The 15,421-nt window shown below is 39.6% G+C and overlaps 1 protein-coding gene across 9 annotated transcripts in view; it reads left to right on the top strand.

The window, feature by feature from the left end:
• Positions 1-15,421, top strand: part of cacna1ab (calcium voltage-gated channel subunit alpha1 Ab) — a 113,384-nt gene that overhangs the window by 43,361 nt on the left and 54,602 nt on the right. For all 9 annotated transcript variants that reach the window (XM_087841512.1, XM_087841508.1, XM_087841511.1 and 6 more), the window contains exons 19-24: positions 2,119-2,723; positions 5,315-5,622; positions 6,522-6,654; positions 6,856-6,985; positions 8,813-8,872; positions 9,068-9,174. In XM_087841512.1, the coding sequence (XP_087697638.1) occupies positions 2,119-2,723; positions 5,315-5,622; positions 6,522-6,654; positions 6,856-6,985; positions 8,813-8,872; positions 9,068-9,174 (1,343 nt within the window). The remainder of the gene's footprint in view (positions 1-2,118; positions 2,724-5,314; positions 5,623-6,521; positions 6,655-6,855; positions 6,986-8,812; positions 8,873-9,067; positions 9,175-15,421) is intronic.

Genomic DNA, 15,421 nt, shown 5'->3' on the forward strand with positions numbered 1-15,421 from the left:
GGTGTTCCCCCCACTAAGAAAAAACACATATACACATATATATACAGTCTAATCCTGATATATATGGTAAATATTTGTTGTAATGTGTGTAAAGCAATCTGTAACCACCTTAAAGGGATATTAACACCACTTCTTTTTGAATGGATGACTCTTGGAGGACACTTGTGACACATGTATTAACATGTAACATGACATTGAAAATCATCTATTGAAAGGTCAAAAACATTGTATCAGAATGTTTATGTCCATTGTTCTCCAAGAGTTGGAGCTCCTGCTCAATTGCAAGTAATTTTAAAGCTAATCTATAATTCTGAGATTGAGTTTATCTTAACCCTCTTAGGTCTAAGTCATAGGTTTCAAACTCTGGCCCGCGGGCCAAATTTGGCCCGCAGCCTAATTACATTTGGCCTGTGAAGCCACACCCAATTTCTATTAGAGCTGGCCTACTGGTATTATACAGCTAATATATATATTGTTTAGTATTAAGCTTTGCTTCTTCCATATTCAGTTTTTCAGCACAACATGCTTGAGTCCATAAGAAAAGATTCATTCTTATATCTGGAGGAAGATTTTTTTTTCAATAAATATTAACGTTAGCCCGCAACTTTGTTCCAGTTTTGAATTTTGGCCCACTGTGTATTTGAGTTTGACACCCCTGGTCTAAGTCATCATTGGTTATAACCCCAACTACTGCTCCAAACCTTATGCATGTGTGCCTTTTTTTGTCCCCTGATTACCAAGATTTTGGAAAACAGCTTAAAAAGAATTACATATTCTGATTGCATAGAGTTAGAGTTATGGTTGCCACTGATGATGACTTAGACCATAGATGGGTATTTAAGATCAATAAACTTTATCTCACAGTAATATCCAGTCACAGTCAATGTGACAGTCATTGCTTGGTGTCTTGATGCACGCTCAATCATCCAGGTAAGGAAATCCCAAAAACTTGATTCTGTTCATCTGGACGTTGCATTTTCGTCCAGCTGAAAATCAACTTTTTGGGAGTCATTGCTCAGTGTTTGTCTTCTTTTCCATAATTAGATTTCATATATAAAACTGATAACTGCTGTGTATTCTGGGTCATAACGTAATCTACATGTTTTGATGCCAGAGTGTAATATCCCTTTAAGCCTGTGAAGGAGTGTTATTTTTGCAATGCTATATGGGACGGCTTGAAGCTGCGTGCTTGGGAGCAATGCAATATTAAAGTGGGGCATGCAGAGAAAGCAGTGGACTCAAAACTGGAATGGGGCAAAGTGCAAATCGGGAGTTGGCTGGATATGACTCAGCATGTGTGTTCACAGCTGGTTCTGTTTGAGCATTTTGTGGCTTTACAAATGTAAAAAAATGTTTAAAAACTTGTTCACATGGAGCCAAAAATGGTGGGCTGTTTGCTGAACTGTGTATCTGTGACCCAGGGGAGGGAATGGGACCGGCACGAGTGCTGTAAATCCTGCTTGTTTATTTCTGGGTTAACATATGTATATATAAAATATGATGCCAAAGAAGGTTAAAATACTCCGGACTATATTTGATTTGCCAGCTTAGAAGCAATTGCCACTGCAACCCAAAATACATGAAAAGCTGATGTATTTTGCTTGGTTTGATGAGCATTTGCTTCTTTAAAACAACAATTTAAAAAGTTTCAAGCATGCATGGATGGCAGTGTCATTGCTGTGGTTTTATTCTATTTTTTTTAACTTTTTATTTTGTACTTTTATTCTATTTTACTCATTATTACATGATTTACTGTCTTTTATTAATATACTGTCTATTTGAAATACACAACCATGGAAAACAACCACTAATGTTTAGATTTGCTACTTGCTATGTGAAAAAAAATTCCAATTTAAATTTAAAAAATATACATCTTAACATAAATGATCACCTAGACAAGAGATTCATGTTTGCAAATGATAAACTGCTAGAGCTAACTGCTCTAGGATTCAAGTAAATTCAAGTAAATGTATTTGATTGAAATGTATTATAAGTGGTGTACTGAGACCTGCTTAGAGAAACATGATCATACATGGCTAGCTACTCCAGGGCTAAAATTTGGCTGATGTTTGCATATAACCTCGTAATGTCATCTGCTACCCTGTCACCCTAACTCAGGCGTCTTACCCACGGAAAGGACGTGGTGACATGAAAACCCACTTGGACAGGCCGTTGGTGGTGAACCCACAGGACAACCGCAATAATAACACCAACAAGACCCAACCTGGAGAACTGCCACTTGACCAGGAGTACCGGCGCCAGGACATAGATCACTGCCGCCGTGCCGCCCACTGCTATCACTACGACCGCGATCACCATCAGAAACCCTTGGGGCCAGAGAGCAGAGAGACAAGCCAGCTATCAGAGACCCGTATGGAGCACGGCTTCAGCTGCACATCTCTGGGTAACGTGGAGGCGAGCGTAGAGGGCCGTCCAGGGGAGGAGAGGCACAGCCACCGGAGCCATCGGGGCCATCGGCACCGGAACAGGGAAGGCCGTGAAGCTCGCAGCGTTTCCCCCCACCAGAGTGAGGCAGGAGAAGGACATAATGAGCACAGGAGGGCCAGGCAGCACCGCAGGGCAGCAAGAGAAGGAGAAGAAGGCAGGCGACACCGATCCAGGGGGAAAGAAGGAGAGGGGGGGAAAATCGTGGAAGGAGAAGGGCGGAGAGCAAGACGACATCGACATGGCAACCATGATAAGAGCAAAGGGCATTGCAGAAGGTAAGGAAAGTCTCGAATTAAATCCTGTCAGTCATTAATACTCAGTATAGGTTGTTGTACTGGTGAATACAGTGGTTAGAAATGACCTAACAACCAAAATTATTGCAAACGTTTTCAATGAACTTGCTATCGCTGTGCCTTTAAGGTAGTCACTTCCATCTTACATACAGTCTTAGATGGCTAATGGCTACAACCTACAGCCATTAAAGATAATATTTAAAACGCTGTCTGTAAATGGTAAATGGCCTGTATTTGTATAGCGCTTTACTAGTCCCTAAGGACCCCAAAGTGCTTTACACATCCAGTCATCCACACATTCACACACTGGTGATGGCAAGCTACATTGTAGCCACAGCCACCCTGGCGCGCACTGACAGAGGCGAGGCTGCCGGACACTGGCGCCACCAGTAGGCAGTGGGTGAAGTGTCTTGCCCAAGGACACAACGACCGAGACTGTCAGAGCCGGGGCTCGAACTGGCAACCTTCCGATTACAAGACGAACTGCCAACTCTTGAGCCACGATCGTAAATGTAGTCACCTCAGTCCAGCTGTCATAACTTTATGATAGTTAAGAGTTAAAAGACCTGAGATAGAATGATTAAAGACTAGTGAGGACACCATTGATTGAAGTTCATTTGTGTTATTCACACAACTGCAGACATTTCAAATCCATTTAAAATCTGATTGTCGAATCTAAACAATAAAAAGTATTAAGCAGCACAATTAGCCACCAAAACTTTGGTAAAGTAACATGAGTACTGTAAAATTTTGTAGGTTCTAGTTAAAATCACACAATTATCACACAGCGTATATACAGTGGTCCCTCGTTTATCACGGTAGTTACGTTCTAAAAATAACCTGCAATAAGTGAAATCCCCGAAGTAGCCAGCTTTATTTTTACAATTATTATAGATGTTTTAAGGCTGTAAAACCCCTCACTACACACTTTATACACTTTTTTCAGACATGAACATGTTCACACTTTTCTCTCTTGTTTAAACACTCTTAAAGTTCAAACCGTTGTAGAAAAATAAGTCCAGTATTATAGAATAAAACCAAAGTCACCCGCGGTTGCCTTTAACGGTGCAAAACATTTCATCGACATTGTTGTGTTTGTTGGGGAGAAAACTTGCAAACACACAGTGCAGCATTTCAGAGTCACGCTGCTAGCGATCAAATATTTATGTAAATTTGACAAGCTGAACGCAATCTGTGCTGTACAGGAGACGGGATTGATTGACAGTGGTCTACAGCCAATCAGGATGCAGAACACAATGAGCTGTAAAAAAAAAAAAAGCATGCAAAATTGCACAAAAAATAATCCGCGAAACAGCGAGGCCTTGAGAGGTGAACCGCGTTATAGCGAGTGACCACCGTATGTAGTTAATTTATTTATTGTACACTGAAAAAAAGGAAATAAAAGGTTAAAGTTACTTAGTAGTTTGATGATCTTTAATCAGTTATGTAACTAAAACTTGTAAAAGTGGTCAATTAGTTTAACTCACCTGGTCAGATTGTTCAGTATGACTTTAGTGATTTGATCTATTCAACAGCCTGCAGTCCTGTTCATATTATATACAAAACGTAATGCAAAATGACAGAAGACATTCATTTGTTTTAATAGATTTACTGTTCTGTGATGTAATTCCCGGAACAAGTAAAAGTACAAACGTGTTCACGCCTTCTTAATATTTTTACCCAGCTCTTTGGGACTGATTTTAGTTGTGGGTTAAATGAGAGAGCGATTAATAGAATCAAACACCAGAAAGGTAGTATTTACTGCATGAAGTCCATGTTGCTGTTTTGCTATGAGGGTCCCTGGTGCCAAAAAGCTGACTCAAAGTGCTGAGAGGTCATCGTCTGTCAATGTTGTAACATCCTCCATGAACATGGTGTAGGACAGATGAGGGTGTGACCTCATCTCCCAGAGCTAGTTGTCATTCACTAACAACAGATCCATTTAAAATCTAAAATTCAACCAAATTGTTCACTGATTAAATCTACTGCGCACTTAGTTGATCAGGGCTCCATTTCATCGCAGTGTTCCTTACCATTCTTCATATATCTGCGTTGCACATTTTAAGACAGTGAACAGCTAGGCTAAATGTCCTTGAACAGTGCAAAGCTATAAATGCAAACTGCAGTGTCTTTGTAACCAATCAGAGAACTCCTTACATTGCTCCACATGGCTAATTTGCATTGCATTGTCTACAAGGATCAAAGGAGTTGAGGGAAATTTTAAGTGAAATAGCTAATACAATAGTTAATCTATTAGCTAATTTCACAGCTAATTCCATAGTTACTCCCATTGCTAATTTGTAGCTAATCCCAAAGAAAGCAGGAAAAGGAAATGCAATGAAAAACTGGAATGGAAAAGAAATGAAAAGGCCATTTTAAATGTTAGTTCTGAATTTAGAATTTTGTAAAGACTGTTTATTGACAGTTTAAGACTTTTAAATTAAAACTACCAGGCTATGTATTACAACTATATAAAGACACATATCAAGTGCATCATAGGATATTGGCCTTGGTAGAGAATCTGCCCTTCTGTGTGCTCTGCTCATCTCCCCCATCTCTTTTTCCTTCATCAGGGAACACCACAGTACTGGACCAAGCCTCTCTACCACCCGTCCTATACAGCAGTATAATGAGGACCTGGACAACTTCCGCAACAACAGCAAGCTGGCCAATGCCCACGAGCACCCTTACGCCCTACCACCAGATCACCCTGACCATCCTGACCATGTCAATAACCTGCTCAACTGCCGCGATGCTGATACCCACACGCTGCTTCACAGCATGGACAGCTTGATTCTCACTAGCATGGTTAAACCTGACTACACAGCCATAGAAATGCCCCCTGTCTACCCCTACCCCTCGACCAACGCCATCTTACAAGGTGAATCTTGGAGGCTCGTATGACTATAAAACTAAAGATTGGCTTTTTGGGGTCTATAATTTGTTTGATAGGCATCTTCTAGTTTAGACAGAGAGACATTAATGCAGTACAAACTTTACTTCTGACTGGTAGTACTGACTTTAAAGTTAGAGGACTCTTTGAGAAACACGTCAAAGATACTTTAAAAATGTATAAAAGAGTGTTGGTTTTTTTTATGGGTCAGATTGCAAAAACATTATACTTAAAATATTTATTTTTGATGCCATTATACCTTCATGGTATTTCAGAGTATTTTTCAACAATAAAATGTAGAGCTAATGCAACGAGAGCTAACGCAGTAACGAAAAACCTTTCTGGCAGGTACCCTACTATAATAATATGCACTCCTTACGCTCCAATAATGATAATTTCTGCTGCAGCAGCTACCTGCGTTTACTGAAAGGACATAGGCTTGTGGACAATGTGGTCAATAAACTACATTTGTATACACTTAGATATGGCAGTAGACGAGTGTCTGGCCTCCACCTTTTTTATTAATACTAAACTGCATGGATGCAGTTTTATTTTTACCTTATACCAAACATTCACAGTCACCATTGCTTCCAGCCTGCTGCCTGTTCAACCAATAAAGAGCGCCCTCCAGTGGTCACTCATGAGCAGTTCACTACAATACTGCACCCCAGTCTAACTTTTTTTATCAGTTTATTTATTTTTTAAACATGTCTTTGACTGTACTATAATACTGTGTATAATATCACTGCAGTGACACCTAAATTAAAATAGTTGGCTTTCCTCTTGAACTTAACAACAGTGCAATATCAGTCTTTATGTGTCAAACGTTATCTCTTTGTGTCTGTCGATTCTGAGTTCTCCCTGTTTTCTTTGCTGGATTTGTTTAGTGAACAAGAACGCCAACACCGACCAGAAGAAGAGTGAGGAGAAGAAAGAGGAGGAGAGCGAGGGCGGAGATGAAGATGGCCCCAAACCCATGCCTCCTTATAGCTCTTGCTTCATATTGTCCACCACTAACCCGTGAGTATATACTCTGTGTGTGTGTGTGTCTGTGTTTATACACACACAAGCTCCAAGCTTTGTACCATGCTATTTTCTAGAATATGGAAAAGTTATTGTAAGGGAAAGTTTTTCTTTACAGCCTAAGACATATTTCATATTTAATGTGTTGTGGGGGGTTTTATTTCTTAACATGCACACGCGTCTGTGTGTCTGCACCAGGTTTCGGAAGTGCTGTCACTACATCCTGACTCTGAAGTATTTTGAGTTCACCATCCTTACTGTCATCGCTATGAGCAGCATCGCTCTTGCTGCAGAGGACCCTGTCAACCCCAAGTCACCGCAAAACGATGTGAGACACGACTATGTGTTTGTGTTTTTCTGTCTGCATCGTTCTTCTTTTTTGATGGGATGTCTACAACAGATATAAAAATGAAGATTTTGAGAACTTTTAGCAAGATCTGGGAATAGTATATGGTTCTAAAGTAAAGTTATTAGTTGTTAATAAATCCTGTCAGTGAAGAGGTCAGCAGTGGTGATATAAATAGCTTGTGCTAGGGCTAGAAGGATTTGGCTACAGCTAAATTGTTCATAATACATATTAATCATAGGTATCACATCATCAATTAATATTCCCTTTTTACATACCTATTGATAACACCCACATGTGATAATGAGGAGTGATTGCAAGGCAGATATTTAGCAGTTTTGCAACCGACAGTTCATATCCGGCACACAAGATTTCCTGTTCCATCGATGGATGTGCTTGCATCCAACCAAAGCTTACTCAAACAGGATTGGTCAGTAGCAATGCACACCAGAAAGCTTCTATTACCAATGTAGGCCCTTGGCTATAGATCACATGCAAATATCTCTTTGTGGAAAACCCAAAAAGCTGATTCTGTTCATCAACCCAGGTTTCCCCAACCTTATAAACAGTACGTTTGCATTAGAGGTGGGAATCACCATACATCCCACGATACGATATTATCACAATACTTAACGCACGATACGATATTATTGCAATTTTTAAAAATATTTTGCGATATTCAGATTCTGTACATAAAGGTAAACTTTATCAATATTCATTTTATCTAATAACAAAGTCTCACACTCAGTCTTTCTCTCATTTTAGTTTTATTGTTGACAAACTGAACGGTTTGTATTACAGTCTAGTCCAACTTAACTGAACGCACCCATCTGGTACAATTATAGCTATTCTGAACTATGCAGTTTATGAAAACTATGCAGCCCCTTCAGCAACTGAAGAATTTGAAAGTAAATTAAAACAAAATATAATTTTACATTAAATAATTACATTAAATTACATTAATTAAGTTTTAAACTTAATTAAAATAAAACATGTCTTAAATTAAAATAAGTAAACTGTCATGTTTATTGCTGCCAAAAAGAAAGTTAAACACATTTGGACAGTGAAGGAATGTCAGGATTCTTGCTCAGAAAAAGGATCAACATGCTCTGAAGTCAGAGCAAAATATCGATTTCTGCTGTCCCTGTATCGATACATTATTAGCAAACAAAATATCATGATACTACACAGTATCGATTTTTCCCCCACCCCTAGTTTGCATATTGACTGAAACTAACATCACCAACAAAAATAAGCTGTGAGGTCAATTTCTTGATCATTAACCATGATGATTCTTGATCATTGTCACTGGTGCTCGTCTTAGTCATTATGTAAATGGAGGTTTGGGAAAACCTGCCGTCAGCTGAGACTGAAGAAGTCACCTCCCACTGAAAACGCTACATCACGATGAACAGAATCAACTTTTTGGGATTTCCATAAAGACGTATTTCCTTTCCTGGATGACTGATCATGCATCAACACATCTCTTTATGGAGATCAGATATTTAGTAGCTTTTTTTCTCTGTTATAACATTGAATCAAGATTTAGAGAATGTGGAGGATAGGTTAACACCGAAAAGAAATATTATGACAAAAGAAATTATGGATAATCTCACTCACGGCAAGTGGATTTTGTGATTGAGCTGTTTGAAAATGGAAACCTAAAACAGGTTTAGAACTAGGATAATTGTCTTTCTAGTGTGTACTTTTTTTCTTTGCTAATCTCTCCTCCGTTTGTCTTTTCTCACTCTGATTCATCCGCTCCCTCTAATATGTTAATTTATCTCATGGTGTTGTGTCCCTCCGCAGGTGCTGCGTAATTTTGACTACGTTTTCACAGCAGTCTTCACATTTGAAATGTTGATCAAGGTAACAAAGTATCACAGTGCGACTTTGTGTGACTCTATTTTGAGCCCTTTTTGTGCAGTTGTATGAGGCGTCCTCTGTTTGTGTGTGTGTTTCTGTATCTGTTAAGGCCAGCGTGCTTTAGAGGGTAAAGTCAGTGTCCCTGTGTATGTGTGTATATGAGTATACATCATGCTGAGCACACTCCTTGTCTTCCAGATGGTGGTGCTGGGCTTGTTTCTCCACGAGGGATCCTACTTCCGTGACTTGTGGAACATTCTGGACTTTATAGTGGTTAGTGGTGCTCTGGTGGCCTTCGCCTTCACGTAAGTTCCCCTCCCCATCCTCCTCTTCATCTACTCCACTATCCTTCCACACCCACACACACATTTAACCATTGACAGAAAGACCTTTGTCAGTCAGCCGTGTACGTCCAATACACTAGGCGAGGCCCGGCTTTCACCCTCCTGTTGTCTCAGTCTGCTCTGCTTCAGAGCTCATCATCCCCTCTCGTCCAGTATCCCCTTCGCTCTGTTCCCGTTTCTGCTTCTGTCCATCTTTTTTCCCAGTCTTTCCTGTTTTCTGTAGGTCGCCTCCTTTCCATTTTCATCTCTATTTCTGTATCGGTCGCCATCACATGTGTCATCATATCAGCAGGTCTTTCTCGATGTTCATTCGCCACCTTCATCTCAACAACTGACAGCGATCCATAACTAAAATGTATCCCTGATATTTCACACGTAAAAGATCATCACCATCTTTTATTTAAAGAGGCTTTTTGTTATACTGTCATCTTCATTTCAACCACTGTAACAGTTTCCCAAATCATTTCCCACACAACTGTCTATAAGCTATAAAGTGCAACCTGCTCCTTATCAACATTTTCTCCTCCCAAATCTTCCTTGCTCCCGATCCCTTTTTTCCCTCTTTGCCAATCCATGCCACTCTGGTTTCCTTCTAACCAGGCCGTGAGTCATCTCTTTCGTCCTTCCTTCCCTTTTCTTGCATCCCAGTCCCTGACTTAGATCCCCCAAGCCCTGCTTACCAACACTCCCCCCAGGTCCTCTTCAGCCCATGTCCCTGCTGTTGTCGTCTCGTCAAACACCTTTCAACTCCCTCTCTCATATCAGCACCTCCTCCTCTCTATATTCACCTACCCGTTTTCTCAGTGTCATCGCCTACACCTCTGTTGTTTCTAACATATGGCAGAGAGAGTAACCTAGCAAGCGAGTGCTGTACTGCTCTCTGTGATCTTAGTTGGCCTCTCCGTACTGAACCACAGCCCCTGGGTGTATGCCATGAGAACTCCCACAGGAAAAGTTGGGAGATCATCAAAATTAGTAAGATTCATCCTCTGTCGGCCATGAGTATCAGTTTTTGAGATATCTAAGGGTGGACTACAGAGGAACATTATTAGGAACTAAGTAATAATACTAGAATGTGCTATATATTTAAAATACATTTGGCACAAAGATACAGTGGAAGAAATGTAAGAAAATCTGATGGTACTCAATTTAGAGATGAACACCATCAGATTAAATGCAGATTTATTCAACGTTGTTGAAATAGTACAAAGTTGCTCGCCGTATGGTTCACAGCCGGCTGTAGAGTACTCTTGCTTTGAATTTTCATGCTGTATGTTAAGAAGAGGTGTTGCCCATTGCTCCCTAACTTGCCGTTAATCCCACAAACCAAACCTCCAACAACTCCTATTATCCGCTCCTGATTATTCAGATTCCACCAAATGCACCATTCAAGCTTCCACTCTCCAAAACCCATTGTATCCAACATCCTCCACCTCGTCATTCTTCCCCATGCCCCTGTCCGGAGGTCAAAATTGGTCATTCCGTGGGGGTGAGGGCGCCCCAGACACCTTTAACCCTTTAATTGCCCAGGCTCTACATCCGCCACTTGGAAGAACACTTGTCCCAGGAAGGACTCATCTCCTCAGCGTCCCTCCTTACTTCTCTTTTGCCAGCACACACTCAAATGTACACACATACTCCTCCACCATTCTGACCATGTTATTGAAACTGGAGGCACAGGTATTTAACTCTCCTTTTTCTGCACGACCCAGGAAAGTACATGGGAGGGTAATAAGCAAGGCATGCTGGGGCAGGGTGTAGTGGATGGAATGATTTATTAGACGTTATTGCGATGGATACAGCTGAAGGGATCATTTGTGTGTTTGTGTTTGGTAGAAAATAAAAACATGCATTCTCCTCAGCTCTCTGGATGCCCATTGCATGTCTTACTTAGTGTCTACATGAACACTTGCTGTGATGGACAGTAGACAGCATCACTGAGAGCTATGTTCATGATGTTTTAAGCAACGAATTATCTCCTAAATATGGCATCTGTATCTGAGCAAATAGCTACTGTAAGGGAGTGTTCAGATTAAATATGAAGCGTGTTTTAGAGACAGCACCACTGCATGAAAACTTCAGGGGTAAGAAATCGGAATGTGACATGAAGTGAAGCTTCTTGTTTTTGTTATTTTTTTATTTCAGAAAATCACAACAGCAATCCAACCATTTTTGTTATGAAGAACATTTTTTAAAACAGGTTATATGAAGAAAAAAATAACTTAAGGAGAAAAGAAAATTTACTCATTTCTTTACTGCAGAGGTATCGAAAATAGTATCAAGAATTAAACTGGGATTGGTGTTAAATCAGCATCCTGACAACCATAAAATGATGGCATGAGCTATACTTGATGAGAGAACTAAAGCTTTTTTGTTTTATCGAATTATTATTTTGTGGATTTAAGTTATCGATACAGATTACACAGATTAGACAGATCGAGCGCATTGTTACATTAAATCTCATGCTAGCTGTTACCATATCCGTCGATTCTTTGATTAATTCTTGACACTTAATCAAATTTGATCTTAATGCCAAAACTTGTGACACTTTGTACTGAGTCCAAAGACACAGAGTATACCAAATATTATATTCATGATATAAGGCCAGAAAGTGGAATTGTCACCCAATGTGAACAATTACTTGCTTCTTTTCTAAATCATCACAAAATCAGCTCAGCTCAACTATGTACAATCATTCCTACATATCAATCAGCCACAAAATGTAACGAGCTAATAGGTGAAGTGAATAAGGTGGGAAAGAACTGCCCAGAAGTGTGTCTGTAAGAAGCCAACAGCATTGATCTGGCTTCCAAATTCCCAACAAACCAACAAAAGATCCATAGCTAACAAACATCCCAGGCTCCCTGAAGTCCCGTATCCTTCCCTTACTTTAGGAGGACAAAGAAAGGGCAACATAGTATTAGTTATGGTGTAACTGAGGGGTGAATGAACACATATGCACAGGTCAGTATTTGAGTAGATGTTAGCTGACCAGGGAAGCTCCAGATGCAGGCAAATACAGCATAGAGAAAATAGGGTATCAAATGTAAGGCGATACTGTACAAACTGAACTTGTCACACTGTTGGTGAAGCACTGCAGCTATGGTATATTACAGATATTGTTCAAAACAAAAGGTGTACTCAGTTAATTTTTAAAGATTTTAACAAAAAATAATATTAATAGTAATAAAAATATTAACTTTTTTATACCTAATTGATTATAAGGTCTTAATTGGTTTTACCTTTAAAAGCACCAATCCAGCACCACCTTTGGTAAATGGCCTGTATTTGTATAGCACTTTACTAGTCCCCAAGGACCGCAAAGCGCTTTACACATGCAGTCATCCACACATTCACACACACATTCACACACACATTCACACACTTATTTTAGATTATTTTGGTTAGGCAAGGATAATGTCAAACACACACAAGTATAAATAGCAAAATATATAAATAGTAAAAGGTGACAATTTTCCACCACTTTAGAAAGAAACACAAACAATTGTTTCAGAGAGATGATAAATTTCTAATGGCAAGTTAAAAATCAGTCCACTGCTGCACCCTCCCCAGCATGACTCGCCACTGAAAAGAAGATGCCTCCTGCCCCCCTGCACTGGTGTTCCTCCCCTCTCCTCCCCCCTTATTTACTTCTTGAATCACCCTTCCCGTTTCTCGTTAGCTCTCGCACCATTGCCCCTCACACCTTCGCCTCCTCTCTCCGCCCTCTTTGTAGTTTTCTCCTTTGCCTCCCCAATCCTACCATCCGCTTCAGGGCTGAGCTACCAGACATTTGTACTTAAGGGGGCGAAGGCTTCACTCCCACCTGTGTAATCCCACTTTGACGCATGACATTCTTTAAAAGCAGGTACATCACAGAACCATTGTACAGAGGGGTTTTTAGCATGGTCGCAGTACAATGGCTTCGTATTTTTATGGGTTTTGAACACAACAACCACGCTTTTGGCACCTTTCATTCTCCAAAATAAATGCTGAATGATACAGTGTCATTAGTGAAATTTGCATGCACTCACAGTACACTGTGAAAGTGTCTTTCCTCTCCCGTTGACGGTGTGTGTGTATGGGACAGTACACACAAATCCTGGTTTCTTGAGTGTCCGCTCGTGATGGATGTCCTGTGTATATATCTATGCGCTCTAACGTGTCAAGAAAACCTGGAACCGGCCACTTGGAAAGATTTAACGCCTTTCTCTTCTCCTGTGTAGATGTGCATGCAAAGCAAGCTTTGATAAAATCCCGCTAGATTTGATTGCAGATCTAATGAGGGCAATTTGTGCTGTAGGCCTGGTCTAATTGATCATTATGGTGTGATAAGATAAGAATTGGTGTAAATGGATGCAGCAATTGAGTTTCCTCCTCCAGCCGTGAAGGTAATTCTTCATAGAGATGGTAGCACAGCAGGCCGCAGCAAAAGATAGCCAGGGGGGAGGGAAGATTTGCACGTCTAGAGTCTCAGCAGGGGGCCTGATTCACAGAAGTGCTCTTATTATAGCTGCAGAGCTCAATGAGGTACCTGAGAGTAAAGCAGCGCTGATGGAATAAAAGGTACATTGCTGCAATGTAAGGAGGCACGAAGAGGCTCAACAAAACTATATTATTATATTTTATTTTAAAGTGTAAATCTTTTATATTATATGTCACGTTACAGAATCTACTCTAAAGAGTTGTAGTGTTATTTAATAAATTACTCAGCCCCCGTTTTTATTGCATTCGGTTTTTGGTTTGAGCCAAAATGTTCTAAAAAAATATAAAAGCATTACATTATGTGCTTGTATTATTTTAGCATAATATATTACTATGATCCCAGACTGCTTCAATGAAGTCGATGTCTGATTCAGATTCATGACTCCATAAGGCGTGTCGCCGCTGATTTTCAGTCCAGTTCTTGTGTAATTTCGCACACCTCAGCCTTTTCTCCCTGTTTCCATGTCAAACTGTGTTATCTTTGGCTTTTTTAGTAGCTTCAGCTACAGAAATGTGAACAAATGATTTTACAATTGTGTAGCCACAACACTGGTTTATTCCTTGAGTTAGGTGCTGTTTTTATCGGTGAATAACTCATAGTCAGTGTTAAGTGGTTTTACAAAGAAACAACACAAACCCCAAAACGTTCGTCTGAGAAAGCTCAGGTACAAGGACTGGACTTAAAATTGAGTATTAAAAAAGGAGCCGATGTTAAATAAAAACTTTATGAAATCTGCAGAAAGCCTGGAAAGTTATTTCTTAGGACCACTTGATAAACAGTTAAGTATAAAATGTGAGGTTGTTCATGTGTGTTACCATGAATCGTTTATAATTTTTAAGGGAATATCTACATAAAGTGATACAGCCCATTTTAAAAGACTCATTCCAGCACTGTTCTAGTGTGTTCAAAAACATAGCTCAGGAAGCTCAGAAAAGGAGCTCAGTTAAACAGAAAATATTAAGCTAAATCAAGTAAAGCAGCTTAAGTATAAATATCAGTACAATCCTTTCAAAGGACCGATGATTAGAAATCATTTTCCAGTTGGGTCAGCACTGAAAACTGTTGCTGATTTAAAATAAAAATAAAAAGAACACTTACCAGTTGGTTTGGAGAATATGTGTTTGATTATTGTCTCAAAATGACAAAAAATGAAAAATATAAAAGTATTATGTTTTCAAAGGAATGAACGGTATCATGTGACAGCCTGTAGTGCGTCCTTCACAGATCACCACCAGTTTTTCTCAAAGGAGTCGTACGCCCTGTTGCAAACTTTCTTTTTAAATCTTTTTTTAAACTAGAAATTGTTTTTTTTTTTCAAGGTGAAAATTTAAGACTGTAATTAAGCCAGCATTGCCTAATGCTACAGAGCCCCAACGAGCCAAATGTAAAGTGGTTTTTGGCTCAATAAATATTCAGATCAATAATCATTTTAATATAACAAGCTTACATTAGGGTTGGACACGTGGATAAGAAAATAGATGGATGGAATTTGCATTAGGTAATGCGATGTGTTGCTGGAAAAACAGAGTGGTGGTTACTGAAAATGGGCTTCTGTGTACCTATGTACATATTCCATTAAGAATCATAAGTAATATATGATTAGTGATTCCTTTAGTCATTAAGTATAGTGTATTTCTGATAAGTTACACTAAACTTTTGAGTGATATTCTAGCTGACAGGTATTTCGGTATCCCACTCAGTGTTTTTTATGGAAAGGAATAA

This window comes from Neolamprologus brichardi, chromosome 6 (assembly GCF_056152115.1).
Source record: "Neolamprologus brichardi isolate AB-2024 chromosome 6, ASM5615211v1, whole genome shotgun sequence".
Lineage (NCBI taxonomy): Eukaryota > Metazoa > Chordata > Actinopteri > Cichliformes > Cichlidae > Neolamprologus > Neolamprologus brichardi.